We start from the raw sequence: 22,388 nt of genomic DNA, 5'->3' as shown, positions 1-22,388 counted from the left end.
TACAACACAGAGCCAGGCTGTCTGAGTGAATCACCAGGGCTGCTGGGAAATCCCTTTGATCCTCCCATTTCCCCAATCCACCCACCTGACCTGCAGGTCAAGGTCATGGGCTTCGGAGCCAGAGAGTCTTAGGTTTGACTCACAGACCTACTTCTCACTGAGACCCGTGAACAAGCTCTGTTCCCTGAAGATTCCGTTCCCTACACTGAAAATGAGAGTGTTTGCAGCCCACCCTGCCCTGAGCTCTTGGAAAGATAAAAGGGGTTCACGTGAACCATTAAGCGCAAACAGCAGCCCCTAAACAAACAGTAGGCATTCTTGTTCACTTATTACTGCCATCAGGACCAAAGGACTGGAGGGGTTCCTTGCGCCTCGGTTCTCACTGGCATTCCCACTTCTCTCTGCAATGACGACTGAGACATTCTTGCAATACTGTCCTTTAACCTGTACTCTGCTCTCTGTCTATTCTAAGCTTCCTAGTTCCTTTCAGCTCCATTTCCACCTTCAATCCTTCCCTCTGTCCCACAGGTCCCTTCCTCTTTGGCTAACAAGCAAGCTCGATTTCCTCATTTCCTCTCTGTGACGCCTCTATTTCAAGTTTCCACACCATCTGCCCCCCTACCTTGGTGCCAAAATTATGGAAATGGAGCATATCTTGATGCCCCTACTTTCTTAGAATTCATTCACTCCTCAAATATATCCCTGTAATCTGGACAGAACCAAGATGGGAATGAAGTTTAATAAATAAAATATGAACATATTAAATGTTAAGTAACATACAAGGTGGGGCAAGGTAGGTTGACAGTTGCATGTGAAACACAGAGTTTATTCTTGAATTATTATTGTGTTATTTTCCATATAAATAACTGTAAACCTACTTTTGCCCCACCTTGTACATAAAAATAAATTCCCAAGTTTAAATTATTTACTTACACATTGAACATATGTGAATATAATTATTCAAATCCATTTTTATTGAAAATTAAATTGTTTTTATTTTTGCAATTAAAAATGTTCTTGGATAGAATTATTTACTTTGGGGAGACTCTAATAGATTAAACTCATGAGATAAAAGGTATGCTAATTTGTAAAACTCTTAATTCCTTCCAGTAAGCACATAATTGAAGAGAAACTTGATTTTTGCCTCTTACAAATTCACTCTACTGCTGACTCTGTGAATATTTCAGACATTCAGAAAATGCATGTACCAAGGGGTCTTTGTATCATTCTTCCATAAATTAAAATTTTCTGAATATGAAATAGAAGATAACTGGCTATTTTCTATTCAGAATTGCATTTATTAAAAGAGCATTCAGTCAGCCCATAGATAAATCTAGGCTTCTATATAAACCCAAGTTCACTGTGTGAATTAGTAATACTCCAGCCATGATAAAAGATAGAAGAAAAGGATTTTAGAACCAGACACAGTGTGTTGCATCAAAAAGCAAAACAGCTCATTAAAGTCAAGAAAGACATAAAACACCTAACAAATATCAAACAATCTTTTACAAAGAGAGATGAAATCATGAAGAGCACAGCATTAAATAATTAAGACACAGCAACACAGCTAACATTGAATTTGGTGATTACTTTAAGGAATAGTTTTCCGTTTATGTAAGACAGAGATATCATCAAGAATAGGAAGTAAGAAGAATAAATTTGGAAGGTCACTACTCAAACTATGTTGTATAGTTGGCAACACACAAATAAAACCATGAAACTGAACTCTGAAAGGAAAATACAGTGGTTAATAGATAAATCTTCTTTAAAAATATTTTTTTATTGATTTCAGAGAGGGAGAGAGAGATAGAAACATTAAGGATGAGAATCATCAATCGGCTGCCTCCTGCACGCCCCCTACTGGGGATCAAACCCACAACCTGGGCATGTGCCCTGGAATCAAACCATGACCTCCTGGTTCATAGGTTGACGCCCAACCACTGAGCCACACCAGTGAGGCTAATAGATAAATCTTGAGATATACATTCTGTGCTTTAGCCCTTGGCAAAAGGAAGGGTCCATGGTCTACCAGGACCCCGGAGACCTCTGAGGAACTTTCAGGGCTCTCCTTTAACTCTGTTAGAACCTCAAGGCTGAGGGGATGGTTCAGCTCATTCCAGATCACTCCTCCACATTTCCCTCCCTCGGGCCATTCCGCAGAACTCGCACAGTCATTGCTGGGGAATACGTCAACAAATATGATCAAATCCTACGCATATACATTTGCAGCTCGTGTGACTTCTCTAAGGGACAGTGATGACTGATTAAGTCTACAATGAGGTCCATCTGAATGCAGGTGGCATCACTGCTCTTGGCTCATTGAACTGCACCTGATCCTCAAAGCGCCAACAGATATGGACTGAGGCTAATTCTGATGAGTTTTCGGGGATGCTGGTTGCCTTGTTTTCTAACGCTGTATACCGTGTGACGTTCTCTGCTATCATGAGTTTGCTGCCCACAACTCTGGGGCCACTGATGGAAAGACAGGCTTCGAAGGGGCATTGCTACTGACGGCTGGGAGCCCACAGGTGGCGGCTCTGGCAGGAGCCCGGGTTGGCACTGGAATCTTACCTCTAGTACTTCCACCCCTGATGCTACCCACAACCAGCGACCTGAAGCCATGTCAGAGGCCCAGTGCCCAGGCTGCATCCTTAGTCCTCGTTTTGGTTGGGACAGGACACAAATGGGTCGGCCTTGGTGTGGTAGCTTAGGGAACGGACCAGCATACACAGATGCCTGTGGGCTCATGGGCTCTCGGTGGTTGCTGTCCACCTGCTTCCTCCTGCCCCAGGGGGACTCACAGCAGCACAGTCTCAGGGCTGTTTAGATTTCCTCAGAGTGTGCTGGACAAATTTCTCTTTGACAAACGGGTTTCCAAGATGTGATAAAAGCATCAATAAACTGAACAAACTTAACAGGAACTAAATACGTGCTCTGTACTTCCATCTGCTGATCGCCAGCTTATAAAACACGGGTCCAGGCACCGTAACCATGTCAGGAAGCCTAACAGGACTAAGGAGAGAGGTGGATGAAATGAGAGGGACCTAGTATTTCCCTAAAGAGCTCTGATGGCCCTGGCCGGTTTCGCTCAGTGGATGGAGCATCATCAGCCTGCGGACTGTAGGGTCCCAAGTTCGATTCTGGTCAGGGCACATGCCTGGGTTGCAGGCTCCATCCCCAGTGGGGGACATGCAGGAGGCAGCCAATCAATGATTCTCTCTCATCATTGATGTTTGTATCTCTCTCTCCCTCTCCCTTTCTCTCTGAAGTCAATAAAAAATATATATATTTTTTAAAAAGAGCTCTAATGATGTGTATGGCCCACACTGAAACCCTTAGCCCACCCACGCTGTCCTCTAAAAAATTCTGACATCCAGCATTAAGGTAGGACGGTTATGAAAAAACATGGGAAGCCAAACTACAAGAAACTTGAATAAACTACATCGATGTCAACATTCCACTTGGAGTTTTAACGTTAAAATCACTTCTTCCTTTGGCCAGGCTTAAACTTGTCTTCATTCTTAAACAAACACAGACAAAACAACAGCGCTCGAGTTATTTAGTGGCCTGCCCTAAATTTCGGAAGCTAGTGTTGATGTTTCAGCCACTCTTCGCCCCAGAGGACCTAGAAATGCTTCAGCCCACGTGAGTTTGTAAAAGCATTTGGAGGGCGTGACGTTTTCCAGTGGCCCCGCAGCCCTGGCTTCCCTCGGCGTTCACTGCCCAGGCGCCTTGGGAGCTGATGGACGAGGGGCGGGGCCCGGGGACCCACCCAACACTGGGCCCCAGGCCTTCTGGCCTCCCCAGTTCCCTCTGATCCGCTTTGCACCCTGAGGCTGCTGGGAGCAGGTGGCTCCCGCTGCCAGCAGAGAGTTGTGGGAAGATCCTCAGGAAATGAATATTTATGAGCAGCCCCAATCCTCAGTTTAAGTGTAAGGGAAAAGCAGACCTTAAACACAGGGAGAAACGCCGGAAGTGCACCATCTTTAAGTATTTAGAGCCTCCTCAGGTTCCTTCTGAAAGCCTTTCATCTGAAGTACAGTAGCTACATTAGGAGGGAAACACTGAATTTGCCGGCGAAGTCTGATAAATGCTCTTCAGCACGGGAAACCAGTCACTGATGTAAATGGTTTCCTCGTTTTTTTGCGCAAATTGCTTTGCAAGCTCAGTTAAATCGCTTTGCCGTCCAACTCAAACCCGGTTTGGGACGCTCAAATGATGGGGGTCAAGTTTCCCCTTGCAGTTCTTCCTAAGTTGGCAAGACCATTTTCGCTCGATTATGGGAAGTTAGGAAGAAGAATTGAGGACACTTTCTAAATCCCTCCCATGCAAACCATTTGGGGGGGGAGGGTGTCTTGTTATAGCTTCAAAATGAGGGGGGGGGGCAAATGGTCTAATGACAGACAGAAAAAAACAATATTTGAGATAGTAGTGTTTTATGCATTTCAGTAGAGAGAGTGTAAGTGGGTTTTTCTGCCGCATTGCTACGTGGCGGTGTTTTTACCCTCTCTCAGCCTCCAATTGTTCATCGTGAGTGGAGGTTTAACAATACGAACCAACCACAAGACCTGCTGTAAGAGACCAGCAGCACACAGGCTGGCCAGGGCCTATCATTACTGCTGTCCCCGTGGCTGGAGGGACAGACAGACCACAGTCCCCACAGACCTTGTCAGCAAAGAGCCGAGTGCTTGAATTTTTAAGAATGGTATTCATCTTCTAACATCATCAAAATGTAATGTTCTAGCTTGTTTTCTCTAAGGCACAACACACAGTAAAGCCAAATAAATATTTTATATCACACACACACACACACACACACACACACACACACACAAGTTAAAATTAGTGGAGCTCTATTCCATTACTGAGCTATGTTTATTGTTTATTTTAAAACCTACAAATATTTGAATAAATGATAAGTGATCATTACATATTGCATTTCAATGATTAGCTAACTTGCAAAAATGTTTTATGCAGAACGCATATCCGAAAACATTAATATGAGTAGATGAATGTTTATTTGCATAAGCTAACTTAGTTCACATTAAGTACTGTTAAATGTTCTTTAATTCACCACATTCTTTTATGGCTGTTTAAAAAATTACCATCCAGCAGATTTCATAATGCAGATTTCGTTCCTAATATGCTGGGATATTTAACAAACTACTTACGATTTTATGAAGCCAACTATTCATATTTAGATACTAATCACTATAATCTAAAGAGATGTGGTAGTATATACTTTAAATTTTTATTATTTATTGATTCAATGTGCAAATTACAGTATGTGAACAATGATATTGAAAGTATTTAATTTTGGTAAAATAGAACTAGGATAAATAAAATTTATTCAACTTAATACCAACACAAAAAATACATTTTAATCCAAATCAATGATTCTATTGAGTAGAACAGAGAAGTACTGAGCTTCTACTTCCGAAAGAGCAATTACATTTTTAAAGTAGAAATAACTTTTATCATATTCACTTATATTTACCAAGCTGCTTAATCGTATTTCTTTAAATGCATTTGGCCGATGAAACAATTTCCTGAGAACTCGGGACATTCTATTTCATCTGGCTATATTTTAAATAAGCAAATTGGTGCTCTACATCTGGATAGATTTCTTCGGCTGATGAAATATGATTGTGTTTTTTCTTATGTGTGCATCTGGAGATGCAAATGGCTTTGTTACATACAATGACAAATCACCGCACTAACTTTCTCTTTGAGAAAAATTCTGACCAAATAGACATTGAGCTGACTAGAAATGGCACGTGAATTCTTCAAGACTTGACTGCCAACTCTTCCTTTTCTTTTTAAAAGCACATCTGGTAGAGCTGAATGTTTCCGAGTTCCCTAATTCGACCTGCTTGCCCTTGAACCTGCGCACTCTGAGTCCGCGTGCCATTCTCAGCCCGGGACCAATGGCACCGCAGCCAGAGGCTCCGGGGCTGCCGCTGTGGCTCGGTGAGGCTGTTGGATACACCAGGACAAACACTAATGATTTTAAATACCACAGGCAGCGATCTGTGGCGCAGGGACCCCAGCCCCTCCCGTGGCCCTGAGCTGGGAGAATCATGTGCCTTCCCTTCCAGGCTGAAATCCTCTCCCCTCCACTCCCCGGAGCATCAGATCGCATACTTGGAGAATCTGCCAGGATATAAACACACACACACACACACACACACACACACACACACACACACACACTATAACAGAAGACCCGCAGGCCAGGGGTCTGCAGTGTGGACTGAAGTCCTCAAGCGCGTACCAAGGGGAAAAGGCCCAGTCCTGCTGGAAGGCTCCCCGGTTCTCAACGTGCTCCCGCGGCCAAGACGTTCCAAATCAACTGCTAAGGACTGACAGCTGCTCCACCCAGAGACCCGCTGGCAAAGAGCCTGGCTGGGGGGGCGCCATCGTGCCGGGCCTGGGGCAGGGAGGACAGGAGCAACAGGGAACCAGCCAGAGAGGCCCCGATGCAAACCCGGGAGCGAATGACAAGGAACCTCGCCAAGCCCACCTGAGAGAAGGACCCTACTGCAACTGCGGTGACTGTCGTGAATCCTCTACGGTCACAGAGTCTCATTTTGATGAGCCTTTCACTTCCTCCTGAGCTAGAATGACCAGTCCCTCCCCCACCCCCGGGAGCACATCAGAGGACCCCGTTCTGCTCGGGCAGGGCAGCACTGACCAACGAGAGGGGCCTGGTGGCGCCCCGGACGCACGCTGAGAGGGGACAGTCCCCCAGGTCTGGGCATATTCTTCTTGGAAAATCACGGTCTGGGGAGCCTGCCTTTGTAAAGGCCGTCACGTGACAGAGGAGTGCAGCTCCCCGGGGGGCAGGACGAGGACAGCAAACGGAATACGCGTGCCCACGACTCACTCGTGATTGGAAACATCCGGTATCAAAGCATCGAGTTGCTCGGGGTAGATCTTAGCAATGTGGGGGGAGGTGTCCCAGCTGAAAGGTCGATGTGTCGGGGCTGCTGCTGAGCTTGCGTCTCTGCTGCGTGACGGCTGGCCTGGAGGCCCCGAGCCAGGCTCCCCGATGCTCTACCCCGTCCTCCTCACCCCGGAACCACATGCACCGCGGCGAGGCCCCCGCACGCGCCTCTGGTTGCACACGCGTGTCTGGAATTTGGTTGCCCATCGCCATCAGGAGCTTTTGACACGTGAAAACGCATGTCCCATTGCAAGCCCCTTGGGCAGCATTTCTGGTCACGTGGGGGCCGGAGGTCTCTTCTTCTCAGAGGCAACAGGTGACCGTGTGGCATCCAGACCACTGCTCAGAGGCCGGAGCCCCGCGAGTCAGGACGGTGACTGGTTAGGTCTTCAAAACTGTCCTGTTCAGCCGCAACCGGTTTGGCTCAGTGGATAGAGCGTCGGCCTGCGGACTCAAGGGTCCCAGGTTCGATTCCGGTCAGGGGCATGTACCTTGGTTGCGGGCACATCCCCAGTAGGGGGTGTGCAGGAGGCGGCTGATCGATGTTTCTCTCTCATCGATGTTTCTAACTCTCTATCCCTCTCTCTTCCTCTCTGTAAAAAATCAATAAAATATATTTAAAAACAAACAAACAAAAACAAAAAAACAAACTGTCCTGTTCAGTGAGTGAAGGCGGGGCCTTAACCCACCAGCCAGGTGTGCTGCGGGGGATCTCCCGGTGCAGGGACAGCTAAGCAATGCCACTGCCGGAAGCACCAGCCTCAGCGATGGCGGCCGAGTGGGCAGCGCCGTGCCCAGCACCGCCCAGCTCCGGCTCCGGTCAGCAGGCCCAGGCCGGTGGGCAGCCTCTGGTGCTGCTTTGGTCACCTGACGTGCAGGATGGAGAGAGACGGTGCCCTCTGCAGTCATCCACGATCAGAAACGTCGCCGTGGGGAAGCAGATCCGTAAGAATGGGCCAGCCCGCTCCTGCCTGGACGACCCGAGTCACTTTGACACGGAGACGCGGCCTCCAGGTTCGGCCGGGTGCCCGCACTCAGGTGAGGGCTTTTCCGCGTCCTGTTCCACATCGCTCTTCACTTTGCAGTTGCCAAGGAAACAGAATCCACACTCGACACCACTCGGGCCTGATGTTGGTGAACTCCCTTCCCTTCCAGCCTTGCACGTCTTGACATTCTCACAATTCTGCTCTGTCTGAATGCTGTCTGAGCTCCGCCCTGCCCCGTCCCATCTGTAACCCTGCTTCCTCCTCTGCTTGCTGAGAGGCTCCGAGGTGCCTGTGGTTTTCCTGGTGCCACTGGTGCATCAGGCTGCCCTTGCTGGACCCCAGGGCCGGCCCCGCGCTCTCCACCAGGTGGGCTCTATGGGGAGGGAGCATCCTCCTCCCTCTGAGCATCAGTAACACAAAGAGCCCACCCAGGGCCACAGGGTGAACAACAGAATGAGCCTCACAACCCACGCTCTGAACCCTGAGCACAGAGTCAGGGGAAGTGGGAGCCGAAGGGAAACGAAGGTGCGAAGAAGTAGGACCCGCATCCAGGTATCCTGACCTCCCAATGCATCACAGGGGGCGTTTTGTTTTTGTTCAACTGCCAATGGGCAGCGTTTCCTGCTTGCCCTGTCGCTCACACCCGCTGTGGGCCCACCCAACACCGCTGTCCCCCGAGCCCTGCCTGCTCCCCCGCCCCCCCATACAGAATGAGCCGTAACCTGTTCATGTCCCGCTGCCTCTGTGCACACGGCACAGCTCGTTCTATTGGAATTACGTTCACCGGCATATTCCCCTTTTTTCTGTCAGTGCCCGCCAGCACGTGAGATGCTGAGTGAGAGTGAGTTTTATTCATTGCCGATGGCCTGCATGCAGTGTCCAGCACGGAGAGAATGATCCATAAATCCTGCTGAACGCACAAGTGATCCCCGTGAAACAAACCCTGCTCCTCCGATGGCTCTAAATCTAATTTTTGTGGGGAACGTTCGACTAACATATTATCGAAAGGCAAAAATACATGAGAGGGAGCGTATCATCTCTCACGGACGTATTTACGAATCCGTCTTGGAAGAAAGCTATTCGTGGGGTCCACAGGAGCGGGGCGCCAGCATTATGGAGCAGCAGGTCCGAGCAGCCCCAGCGCTAATCCAATAGCTGCCTGGAACCCCCGGGCTGGAGGCGAAGGCGAATCCCAGTCTAAGCAGCATGCTGAATGCGGGCAAGGGGCCTTTGTTGGTTCTGCTTTGTTTCAACAGCACTGGGTGAGGGAGAGGGAGCACACAGAATGTGAGTGTCCTGTGAGGGAGAGGAACACACAGAATGTGAGTGTCCTGTGAGGGTGCTCCACGCTCCAGCTGCAGTCACGTAAGACAACAAAGCTCCTGGGAGCCCTGCAACCCTTCTCAGCTCCCACCTGGTGCGGGCTCCTAGGAGGCTCAGCCAGGTTTGCTGAAAGTGAAGGAGATGCGGAAGGGAGAAAGGGAGGAAGGGAGGAAGGGAGGGAAGGAGAGGGGGACAGAGAAAGGAAAGAAGGAGATGGAAGGAAAGAAGGAAGGAAGGGAGAGAGGAGGGGGTGTGGCTGAGAGGGGGAGAGAGAGGGAATGCACTGCAGACAGCCATCCGCTCTCTCTCAGCCGCCTGCGTCATTTGCGCCTGCACACCTCTGTGCAGAAGCCTGACAGGAAGCTCTCCGCTGGAGTTAATTTGGCCGCCTGCCTCCCGCCTCACATGCAGCTAAGTGTTCGCAGTCCCGCACTCCCTGCTCACGTGACGTGTGCTTGTGGAAGCCGGTTTTCTTGGTAAACGCGGGCCCTTGGGAGCTCCGGTCCTCCTCTCGGCTCCCTTCCTTCCCGAGAAAAGGCCGTTTTCACAGCAACATTCACTTCCGCTCCACAGTCTCCTTGCCCTCAGCTGCCCTCTAGGATCGATTTTCTTTATTAATAGAAAGAGAGGTCAACATGGGACACACAGGGACAGGAGGTGCACACGGACCCAGAAAGGGCTAAAGAATATAAATCTCTACCATCAGACGCGCAGAACCCAATTCCTTACAACCTACACGGCGTCCCATTGTTGGGCCCATAGTCCACGGTACTGTCCACTGCCCTGAGCAGATTAAAAATGAAGAGCATTTAGGGCTGAACATGCACAACTAGCTCCAGCACCTTTCCCAATGAAGTCCTTCCCCATCACTTTCCCAATGAAGTCCTTCCCATCCCTTTCCCAATGAAGTCCTTCCCCATCACTTTCCCAATGAAGTCCTTCCCCAGCACTTTCCCAATGAAGTCCTTCCCATCCCTTTCCCAATGAAGTCCTTCCCCATCACTTTCCCAATGAAGTCCTTCCCCATCACTTTCCCAATGAAGTCCTTCCCATCCCTTTCCCAATGAAGTCCTTCCCCATCACTTTCCCAATGAAGTCCTTCCCCAGCACTTTCCCAATGAAGTCCTTCCCCAGCACTTTCCCAATGAAGTCCTTCCCATCACTTTCCCAATGAAGTCCTTCCCCATCACTTTCCCAATGAAGTCCTTCCCCATCACTTTCCCAATGAAGTCCTTCCCCATCACTTTCCCAATGAAGTCCTTCCCCATCACTTCGCCAATGGCACTCGCCCCGCCTTCTCTCGCCTCCGCTGTGCATCCGGTAAGGCTGGGACTGTGCGGCTCAAATGGCCATAGTTGTTTCTGGTCTGTTCCGTTCCCAGACTGATAAACTCCTCAAAAGATGAAGCCGTGCCATCTTAGCCTTGTATTTTTCAGTATACTACAGTTTCTGGCCCAGCGAACGAACTTAATAAATGTTTCATAGATCAGTGCCTTTATAGGTCAATGAGAGGGTAATGACATACTTCTGCTTGTGTTTTTCTAACAGCAAAACACAACACATACCGAAGCTGAAAAATGTAGGGAGAAGAAAAGATAGTAAAAAGGAAAAAAAAATCATCAATAACGCTAGACAACCATTGTCAAAACTTTTTCCTTTACTTATCCACTGTCAAGTTCGTAATTCTATATGTCATTGGATCTCTTTCGGGTATCGCTACTTATGTCGTTACTAAAACTATGTTCATAAGGTTAATAGTCCTTAATTGCATGGAAACAGAAAGACAAGGGGATGAGGAAATACCGTATTTTCCGGCGTATAAGACGACTGGGCATATAGAAGATTTTCCTGGGTTTAAAAGTCGTCTTATACGCCGGAAAATACGGTAAGCATTGTGCAACTTCGTCTACGTGGTGGTTGCTCTCATGACCGGCCTTGACTGTTTTTCTGACTCCCTTTTACAAAACCGTGTCATTCTCACGGCCCTTCCCGGGACAAAGCTTGCCTGGTTTGCTACAAGTGCAAATCTTTCGACACTGGGATCACAGAACCACCCTGACGACACGTGCTGGCGAGGGGCCGTGCAGACAAATGACACAGCGAAGGCCGCTACCTGAAACTAACCCTGCAGAGCTAGGCTGTTTACATAGATTTATTCAAAAGCGGGCTACAAATGTCCTCTTCTTCCGTCCTTTGATGTTCGGGGTTATTTACTACCAACAGGTCTTTGGTTCCTGCTAAACGTCCATTTCAAATTTCACGAGGGAGATAAGCTTTAGGAAACACCCTGTTAGAAAATTGCACATTTGAAGCGAGGGTGTCCTTCCACGCTGCCACGAGATGGCCCACTTCCCCATCACCAGGCAATTTCCCCACCGCGTTGAGGTGCCTCTTTCTAAGCAATGTCTTTCCGAAAAGCTTTCAGCAATAATTTAACACTTCGGGCTGCCCTGGCGAGGTGGGCAAGGTAGAAAAACCCAAAAACAGATGCCACTGGAGGTGAAGCAGGGGCCGAGCCCTCACCTGGGGTCTCCCAGTGACTGCTCTGCCCTGTCACAAGCAAAGATAAACTCGGGAACGGAAGACACCTTACTTGTACTTTTTGTGCTCAGCTTTAAGCATCCGAGAGCGTGCCAATGGCTGAATCATAACCAAGTAATTCCAATTACTTTAAAAGGACAACCTTTGAAATCAATATTTGCCATGATCACATTGCTCTTGTCTGTATGTGTGTTGTGTGCACATGGGCACGTGAATAAGGAGATTCTTTGGATGTGACTATTGGGGTTCAGATACTGGCCTTGCCATTGATTAGCTATGTGACCTCAACTAGCCCATTGGACCTCTCGGGTCCTCAGTGCCTCGTGTATAAATTGGTTGTGCCAACAATACCGACTCCTAGGGTTTGTGTGAGAGTTGAATGAGTTCCTACAAGTGAAGTCCTTAGAACGTGCTGGGAAGACAGGCTGCAATAGGCCGCTCCCCTAGGCTGGCCTGTGGGAGGGGCATGGCTTAGACCTGCCCTAGGATGCTGTGAGCAGCCAATCCCTATGAACCAACCACATTAGAATCAAGAATATGCTGCACGTCTAAAACTCTTCAAGATAAGCCTTTATATGCGTACTCCACCCCGAAGCTTAACGGCCTTCTCCATCACTCGCAGTGTCTCCCTCTCTCCTTTCCGCCACGGTGATGAGAGAAGGCCCAGACACCTCCGGGGTGCTGGACTCATGCCCAACACTGAGGGACAGACAGCTCCTTACCTGCCAGGGCCTGTGTGTGACAAGCACTTCGTAGGTAGACGTGTACTCCACCCTTACCCATGCCTAAGGAACTGGGTTCCCGTGTTAACCCCAATTTCCACACCGGAACCCGAGGCTCTGGGCGGCTGCACGGCCAGCAGCGTGTCAGGGCAGAGTGGGAGGTGTCTGTGGGTCTGCAGGGACACAGGTGGCTCCTCTGTGTGACTCCATAGCGGGGAAAAGGGCTACATAGGAGACTCGCTTTAACAGCTTCATTTCCTGCTGAAGAACCCAGAGTAAGGCGGGGGCTAAACTGATACCAAGTCTACATCCTTCGCCTTGTGGTCTGAGGATATCTCTGTCCCAGCCCTGTGCCCCCTCCTTCCCTCTGGCCTAATCCTCAATGTATGTCTTCCCACGTCTTCAGCTTGGAGAAGAACGTCAGGGGAAAGGAAGAAACTGTTTGCCCTGAATACATTCCTCCCACACACCCGTTTTTCCTCCTTTGAAGCAGCAGCCGCTGCCAACGCAGGATCCCCCCGGGCCTCGCAGAGGAAGGTGGAGATGAGAAGACAGAAATCCTTCCTCCAAACAACTCTGCGCATGTTTTTCACTCTAAACTCCTTCTTTCATTAGTGAACGCTTTTATGAAACCTCAAGGCAAGAACTGAGTTCCAGGAGCTGTCCGAAGTCCCTAATTAGCTGCCCAGGGCCAGACCAGGGGAGTCTGGTGATTGGACACACAGACAGCCACCTTCTTCTAACTCCTTTTATTGGAACCCATCCTTCCCATCGCCTGCGGTCCCTTCTGCCTTCCCTCCGTTATTAGAGACAAACTTCATTAGCCAAAGGCAGCAGGCAGAGAAGATTGCTTCCACGTGTATTGGAGGTTTTGATGACCTGAGGCTTATCGAGAGAACACAGAACAAGAGGTGGAGACAGTACTTCTAGGCTTAGACCCCAACTGCTTGCATTCTGACTCTGACACTTGCAAGGCGAAGCATTCTTAGCCATAAGCAGAATGTTTCAATATTTTGCATGCACATATACATCCACCAGGCACACACAAACACACACATGCAAAGTGCAACATGTTACACTGGCCCATTTGGAAAAACATAGGGTTATATTGTAATTTCGCACTGAGGATGGTCTCCTTTTTATTTTTAAAAAAAAAATATTTTGAAACCTTTTTAAAAAAATACATTTTATTGATTTTTTACAGAGAGGAAGGGAGAGGGGTAGAGAATTAGAAACATCAATGAGAGAGAAACATCAATCAGCTGCCTCCTGCACACCCCCCACTGGGGACGTGCCCACAACCAAGGTACATGCCCTTGACGGGAATCGAACCTGGGACCCTTGAATCTGCAGGCCGAGGCTCTATTCACTGAGCCAAACCAGTCAGGGCTGGTCTCCTTTTTAAACTGAGATTAGGTCATGAGCAAAACAGTAACGTGTTGATTTAGTCATTAAATCAATAAATGTTTATGCAGAACCTACTATGTGCTAGGCACTCTCCTAAGTATTGAGAACACCCCAGGGAGCCAGCCAGGCGAGGTCCCTGCCTTCATGAAGCTCTGTTCCTAGAGGAGGAGACAAAGGGTGAGCAAGATGAATAGATAACATGTACAGATTGCCAACTTGTAATAGGCTCTGGGGAGGAGAGAAGTAAAGCAGCAAAGGGCATCATGAAGCAGCCAGATGAAAAGAGGAGAAACCGGACATGGTGTGATCAGCCAAGACCTTCTGAGAAGGGGATCTTGGAATTCAAACGAAATGGATGTGAGGAGATACTGGGGAGACTGGGATGCCCCCAGAGAAGAGCAAACCCAAAGGCCCCGAGATGGAAAATTATCTGGCATCAGTGAGAAGCCACAGTGGCTCCAGAGAAGAGTAGTAAGAAATGAGGTCAGAGAAATACGAGGAGGCCAGACTACCTAGAACCTTCCAGTTCATGCTAAATAGTTTGATTCTTACCAAGAGTGAGATGGGAATCTGTTAAAGAGTTTAAAGCAGAGAAATGACATGATCTGACTTACATTGTAACAGAACCACTCGGATGGGGGGTGGGAAGGCTAAAAACAGATGGTCAATAACTGGTGGCTTCTGCAGTAAGCCAGGGGAGAGAGGGTGGTGACCGGGAGAAGCATGGTGACAGTGGGGGTGGGAGGAAGTGGTCAAGCGCTGGATATGTTTCTAAAGTAGGGACTAGAAGACCTGCTGATGGAGTCAGTAAGAGATATACAATTTTATTTTATTTTCATTTTTATGGAATTGATGGGGGTGACACTGGTTAACAAATTTATATAGGTTTCAGGCACACAATTCTACAACACATCATCTGTGCACTGTACGTCGTGTTCACTGCCCCAAGTCAAGTCTCCTTCCATCACCGTTTATCCCCCCTATACCTTCCTGCACTACCCGCCTTCTCCTCGGCAATCAGCACCCATGAGTTTTTTCTTTTTCTTTTCTGTTTTGCTCAACCCCTCCACCAAGATGTAATTTCTTTTTAAAGGAAAAGTTAAGGTTGAAACTTAACCTTTTGGCCTGACCAACTAAACCTTGGTGTTGAAAGGGGGAAGATTACATAGGAATGACTGCATGTATATGGTTTTTGTTTTTATTTCTTTGGAGTTCTGTTTTGTTTGCTCGAGATGGGGACGGCATACTAGGAGCTCAGTTTTTTTAACGTGTTCAATTTAAGATGTCTATTAAACATCCAAGCTGGGATGTCAAGTCGATAATTGGATGTACAGGTCTGGATTGCTAGAACAGGTCTGAGAGGAAGAAATGAATTTGGGAGTCATTAGCATATAGATGAGGGGAAAAATCAACAAAAGAGTCTGCGAAAGACGGGTCAGGAAGTCGGGGGAAAACTAAGTGAATGTGGTGTCCTCGAAGCCAAGTGAAGGAATTATTCTGAGGAGGAGAAAGTAAAAGTCTGATGAATACTGCCCAGAGGTCAAGAAGGTTGAGGACTGAGAACTGGCTGTTAACGTTAGTCATGTGGGTTGCTGTCAGCCTTGACAAAAGTAGTATCGATCGGTGGAGTAGAGAAGTGCTGACAAAAACTTGAGTAGGAGAAAAACCGAAGATGGTGAGCACAGACAACTCTTCCCAGAAGGTCTGCTCGAAAGAGACAGCGAGCGGGAGAGGAAGAGGTGTCCCTGACATCACTTGGGTTCAACTGTTGAGTCCACCCACAATTCATGTCATTATTCTACCCAATTATTCTCCTCCTCCTCCTCCTCCTCCTCCTCCTCCTCCTCCTCCTCCTCCAATAATGTTTTCAGTTGGTCTCCACAACTACATCTAATACGCCATTTTCCTCTCTTCCTCAAGCCACCCACAAAGTTTAAATGTTTTAAACTACAATAAAGCACACGTAGATGATTCCTTCTTTAATATTCTGTTGTTTAACAAGTAATCCCACTCTCTTTTTCTGGTCTTGCTTAAGGCCAAACTTCGGGATTTTCTACCATATTTTTATGTGGCCATAGGGTCTTTCCATGTATTTGACTTTTTTCATATCTGCCTCAGCTGAGTGGCCCCAGAAATCCATACTCATCTACCAGCAAATAGCCCCCAAACTAGAAAGTGCATTGAGCATTAAAGCAATGTTCAACTTCTGTGCCCCAAATCAAGGGGGAAAATAAAATTCCAGTGACGGAACACGTCACTATCACATAGGATCACCTATAAGTCTTTTTTTGGTCATTATTTATTTGCTTACTAGTTATTTATTATATAGGTTTGTCATTAAATACTCTCTGGATAATAGGAAGATAGATTACCATAAAAAAAACTAATAAATAAGTGCATTGGTCAATATCTTTCAGCATTCCATTAGCAATAATGCATTTTGTAGGTTTTATAGTTATTGAACAAAGAATAATCACCATCCTGTTTGCAAACTAGAACTCAACTTTCAAAATGGAAATTAGAATGATGATCACTTCACTCGAGTCTGGGAGCATCAGAAACTATTTAGGTCTTTACAAATGGTAGCTACGTTTATGTCCCACAACTAATAATCATTAGAATGAAAGCTTTTCTATTTCAACATGTGCCATTTAAACCTGCTCTAAAAACAACACATTATCGCTTTTATGTTGTTCATCAACATCAGCGAATCACAAGCCTTCACTGTTGTTTTCTCTCCGTCTTTAGTGTGGTGATTTGCATCTCTGATCTCTGGGAAATTGCAAGAAGCATTCCCTTTATGTTGGATTTTTATTTCTTCCTTTCTTTTGGATTTGCAATTAAGAGTCTGGTTTCTCCTGACATTAAAGTCTATATTCTTCTAAAGAGACTATTATTTTGTCAACTGACAGTTTCATTAATAAGTAGAATTACCATCTGCCATGTTGCATCTTAAATTATCCAGTAATTGCATGTATATTAGTTTTCAATTTGGGGAATTAATCTCTTGAAAAGATACTCCCCTCCTTTATTAGAGTCAGATAGAGTTACAGGTGCATTTCAACAGGATTAGATTTGTAAATCCACTTGGCTGTTTTGTTCTTGCCACACTGTACTCATAAGGTGAAATTTCACAGTCCTGTCTAGGAATACTCCGTTCTTTAACGCCGAGTTCAGTATATAAATGATTGTGCTTTTATCCTTATTGCTTTCTCATATATGGTATGATTTTTGAAAGACAAAGAGATGTAACATTTTGTCTTCTGGACACTTGGTTAAAAAATAAGAGTCAGCTGAAATCCTCTGGATGTATTTTAAAGGGAAAAACATAGCCTGGTTCCTATGAACTAGCAAGGAGGATTTGGGGGTATCTCAGCCATCACCCCACTTTAAAGCTGTTGTTAAGAATAAAGGGCACACACCTCCATAAACATGAATCTCCTTCCATTTTCTTAAAGCCACTGTCTTTATTTCGCCTGCCAAAACTGTTTCAGAAAAAATATAGATCTTTGGCTGAAATTTCCAATTACAAACAATTTCAGAATTCTCTTAAGGAAAACAGTATTTTTTTCTTTCTATAACAGATTCCTTTTCATGTCATTTTCATTCAGTCATATTTCCCTATGTCTTATCTCTCTATTTTTATTTCAAACCATATATATTATGCTGACAGTCTTATTCCATTTGGGGTCTCAGATTTGGATGTGGGCAATCTGTGGTATTTGCAGAGAACAGAATGAAGTGACCCAGGGGCTCTCATTCCATCTGCACATTTGCGGACAAAACCCTAATGAACAGATCTGAAGGGAGCCTGGGAGAGCAGGGAGAAATGGTAGAGACATAAAAACCTGAAGCCGAGGAGATTTAAGTCACTGGCCAGTCACGCAACAAACTACATGGGAACAAAGGTTAGGCCTCAAACTCCCTGGTTCCGATTCTGTGCAGTTTCGCTAAGTCACGTGTTCTCTCTCCGGCATCCGTGGCCATGCCTCCCAGGGAGAGCGTAGAGTTACCTGAGTTTGCCTGGTGCCTGAGCATCTCCTGGAAGCACACGTGAACTTCCCACAGCAGAAGCCTTCCGCTAAGGCTGTCTGACCCACAGGCAACAGCTATTCCTCTTTGAGTGTTTTTTCCTTTTTTCTCTCTTTTTTTTTAGAGGCAACAAAGCTCATTTTAAGTGACTGTTTAAGAAAACCTCTGCTATCTTGGAACTCCTTTGCAGGCCTGCTCTCCTGCCCTGGCTGTGCCCGGAGCAACCTGCAGGTACTGCGTGGTGTCTGCAATGGCCTGCTGGCAGCCCTCCCTGGGAAGGTGCATTTTTTATGAGGGATAAAGAGCAGCCCATTACAGGCACGGAAACCCTGGAGGAAATGGATTCTGGATGCTGGCTGCCTGGTGGAGGGCAGGGGGAGCTCCATTTCCCCTCCCTGCAACCTCTGCTCCAGTAAATGCCAGCCCAGCCCGGCCCTGCCCGGAGCACTCCTGGGATGAGAGATCCAAGTGTCTGGGGAGCAAGGAAAAGGCAGGGCAGGCACTTCCCGGGCGGGGGGGGGGGGGGGGGGGGGGGGAGGGGGGGAGAGGGCAGCTCGTCCTGCCTCAGAGTGGGGAGTGGATCTCTCTTCCTGCGGAGATGTGGCTGCTGTGGGCACGCCTCCCCCCTGCCAGCCGCACCAGCCGCTCAGGCAGTTCCCTGGAAAACTCGTTAGCTGCACAGCCATGAGCCCGCCCCTGCTGCAGCTGGGCGCGCTGCTGAGCTCCATGGCCATGATCTCAAACTGGATGTCCCAGACGCTCCCCGCCCTGGTGGGGCTCAACACCACGAGGCTGTGGACGCCAGACGCCTTAGTAAGTCACGCTGTGCTGTGCGCGCGGGTGGGCTGGGCCTCTGGGGAAGTGAGTGCATTAACCAGGGGGCTGGCTTGTGCGGATTGAGAAGGCTGAGATTTTTGCTTCTCTGGGTGGTGGTAACGTTAGCCTTTTTTTAATGAACACGTAAAACTTACATTAAAAAATAGATTTCCCCAGAAATTACCTGCGCAAGGAAAAACTAGACTCATTGAATGCTTCAGCATAGACAGCGTTCACTTAATGATATTAACCTGAGGTTTGGAAGGACATTTAATTTTTGTTTCTTGTATTTTAAATCTTCTTTTAATGCCTGTAAAATCCCATTAATTGTCCCTACAGAGTCTAGTCTTTCTAACCTAGCTGTGCTATAGCAGGTTCTTCCTTGAACTTGAATTCCCTGTGACTTTGCAATGCATTTAGCCAGAGAAACCAACCTCTTTTAAACATAAATGAATAATAATAAAAAAACACCTCAGCAATTTAAAGCCTGCCAAAAAGACCTTAAGAAGCTAAGAAACGCCAAGAACAGATAACTTGCCTGATAAAAACCCTCTCTCTGTACTGTTTAATTTTTTATAAAGACTTTTCCCGTTACAAGTGTAACTCCTGTCGTCTCCCTTCCCTAAAATGAATGGCTTCCTCACCCTCCCCAGATGAGAAGCACGTCTCTTCGGATAGCTGGAAGCCCACCTTAGTTAGCAATCCTCTCAAACCTCCGGACAAAAACGAAAACTATCGGTTTTGCAAATAGAAGTGCAGAAACCCAGGAGAGGGGGTGTTCTAGAGACAGTTTTCCTGCTGCCCCTGAAGGTCTATGTTTTCATCTGATCTGTTTTTACCACGGGACTCCCGCAGTACAACCAGAAAAAGCCAGCAAAAAAGGCACGTAACCCTCTATTTTCAAGACTTGTTTGCAGCTACTACTACTAATTAACCTATCAATCCATGTGCAGTGAACTGAGTAGAGCCAGGGGGTCAAATTAATTACATAATTAGCCTGACTGGCCAGGCGCTTGGGCGCCAGCAGAGCGCACGGGAGGCCCACTGTCACCTGCCCTTACGTTCCCTCCGCCCTTGACTGACGTAAGAAACCTCAGCGCCAGGTGCCGAGACCCCCCCCCTGGCTGCACGGTGTGTGGCTGGAGGGATGGAACGAAGAGTGCGGTTAGAAAGAAAGCACAGGAGCCCGGCCAGCGTGGCGCAGTGGTTGTGCATCTACCCCTGAACCAGGGAGGGCACGGTTCGATTCCCAGTTGGGGCACAGGCCCCATTTGTGGGCTCAACCCCAGTAGGGGGCATTGCGGGAGGCAGCTGATCGAGGATTCTCTCTCCTCATTGATGTGTCTATCTCTCTCCCTCTCCCTTCCTCTCTGAAGTCAGTAAAAACAGTTTGTAAAAAAGAAAGCATTCTGTCACCAACAAATAATTACAAAACAAAGAAACTCACACCACTTCCTAATCCCCGAGCCAAATGCCCTCACTGTGCGTGTGAGCACCGGGGTGCTCGCCAGCTCAGCTGTGTAATAAACTCCGTCCGGGAGTGAAACTGAACTGAGGAGGTCAGCACTGAGCCCCTCAAACTCGGCACCTCGCCTCCGAGATGGACAACTTGTGTGTAGACAAGACATTGGCTTGGTTATTTCCAATGTTGATGGCGAAGAATTGAATTTCCAAAATAATGCATGATTCTCTTAGGGCCTCTCTTTTGTCATTTTAAAGAAAGTTTATGTTCTTTACTTTCTGGTTGGTCATCTGTTGGTTGAAAAGTAATAAAGCATCGCTATGGTTTATGGATGTGCCGTCACAACCAAATATTCGTTTGGATAAAAAAAAAATCTCAGAAAGTTCTGGAAAGTTTGTGCTCTGGTATTTACTAGAATGGATGGAGAGACCAGCTTGCAAAGGTCCTTTTCTCCTTTACAGAAGTGGCATACCTTGCCCAAGAGCAAGGTCCGATGATGGCCTTTCCCCACCTTAATTATTCAAGATAATTGCTCATACTTTAGAATTCCCGTGGTGAAAAAGAATGAATCTGTACTTCCTAGATTAAGATCATCAAATGTTAATGCTGGAACGGCTCTTAGGAACCATCCAAGCCAGGAATTTTCACACTATTTTTGGCAGCAATGCCCGGCTATCTGGCTATTTTATTCTAATCCTACATAAGCTGAATACTGAATAAATATAGGGTGTCCCCAAAAAATGTATATACACTTTGAATGAGTATAAAGGCAGTGCTTATCAAAACACATTTCATTTTAAAAATTGAGCTTACCAGCTGTGAAAGTGTGTATACATCTTTGGCGGGGGAGGGGGGAGACACTCTGTATTTGTTGCATGAAACTTGGAGTGGAAATCCAATATGTAAAACAGGTCATCAGTCCCACAAATAATTAATGATGGGAGAAGACATTTCCTGGGCCCACACCCTCTGCCCCCTTCCCCCACAATCAACCCCTTGGCCCAGTCAAGATGGGGCCTCAGAAACCCTGGAGCTCGCAAGAGTGCAGCTGGAAATGCGGTGAGCTGGCCCAGCTTCCTCATTCCACGAGTGGGAGGCAGACCCCGACGTGTAAGCAACTAAATCCGTCTCCCCAGCTGGTTAGTGACAGAGGCAAGGGTGGAATCTAGGCACCTGACTGCACCCTCGCCTTGGGGTTTGCCCATCCCTGCCCTCCTGGACCCCAGCGCCACCCTGGGCACTTTCTGCCCTGCTGAGGTGGTTTCCCCATGACTCCAGGCCCCCTTTTCTTAGATTGAGGGATGGCAGTCCCCTCCCAGTAGGCCGAGCTATGAGGTCCAGCCCTTCCCAATTTTCTCACTCAAGGTTCTCACTTAAGAGAGAATGAATGGGATGAGCCTGAAAGTGTGTGTACACCAAAAATAAAAATAATAACAATTAAAAATAGGTCTTAAAATTTGATTTAGGAGTGTTTGTGAAATATGCGGATAGAAAAAAATAGCTGGTCTACACTAATGTGAGTGTAGTCTTTCTTTAGAAGGATGGTTTTAAGTGACCTGAAAAACATTTTTTTAAGTAAGAAAGACAGGCTATTAACAAGGAAATGGCAATGAAATACGTTATGAAGGCGTCTCTGAAGTAGGCCGTGTAGTGCCCGCTGGATTGTTTCAAGAGCTGGGTGAGGTTTGTGAAGTCCAGGATGCGTTCATTAGTTAGTAGCTGGACCCCGCTCCTCACCTGGAGAATAAGCTCCCTCCTGTTTCTCTCAGACCCTGGAACAACCCCCCTCCTCCTTCCCCTTTGGCCCTGTTTCCTTTCTGTCCCTGTTTCTCCCCCTTCTGAGCTATTGCTGGGCCCGACCCCTGGAGGAGCTGGTGCCTGCGGGGGCTGAGCCTGGGCGGACAGCAGCTCGCCCTCCTCTGACTCTGCTCCGGGTGCCAGTAATTTCCCCTGCGGCTGAGCTTCTGAGAACTGCCCCTGCTGGGGGCTCCACGGGGGCAGGGCCTGAAAAAGAGCAAATGGGCAGACGCCCGCTGTCCCCAGGAAGGCCAGCCAGCTGGGGGGCCCGAGGCCTGGAAGGCACCTGTGGGCACTGGCGCTGCTTTGCTCCGTTTTCAGATACTGAGCTGGCTTCTCCTCTTACATAGCGACTC

General features: G+C 47.5%; 1 protein-coding gene across 3 annotated transcripts in view; it reads left to right on the top strand.

The window, feature by feature from the left end:
- The window catches only part of OLFM3 (olfactomedin 3), a gene marked incomplete at both ends in the record, with an annotated part of 88,139 nt that overhangs the window by 45,760 nt on the left and 19,991 nt on the right, over window positions 1-22,388 (top strand). For 2 of the 3 annotated variants that reach the window (XM_079762114.1, XM_079762113.1), the window contains one exon: window positions 18,639-18,770. The exons of the other annotated variant lie outside the window; for it this stretch is intronic. In XM_079762114.1, coding sequence (XP_079618240.1) covers window positions 18,642-18,770 — 129 coding nt within the window. Of the gene's footprint in view, window positions 1-18,638; window positions 18,771-22,388 lie in introns of those variants that run through there. 3 annotated transcript variants of the gene reach the window in all.

Source organism: Cnephaeus nilssonii (genome assembly GCF_951640355.1).
Source record: "Cnephaeus nilssonii genome assembly, chromosome: 21".
Classification (NCBI taxonomy): Eukaryota; Metazoa; Chordata; class Mammalia; order Chiroptera; family Vespertilionidae; genus Cnephaeus; species Cnephaeus nilssonii.
Note: the sequence above shows the minus strand (reverse complement) of the source record. Positions and strands in the feature narration are given on the sequence as shown.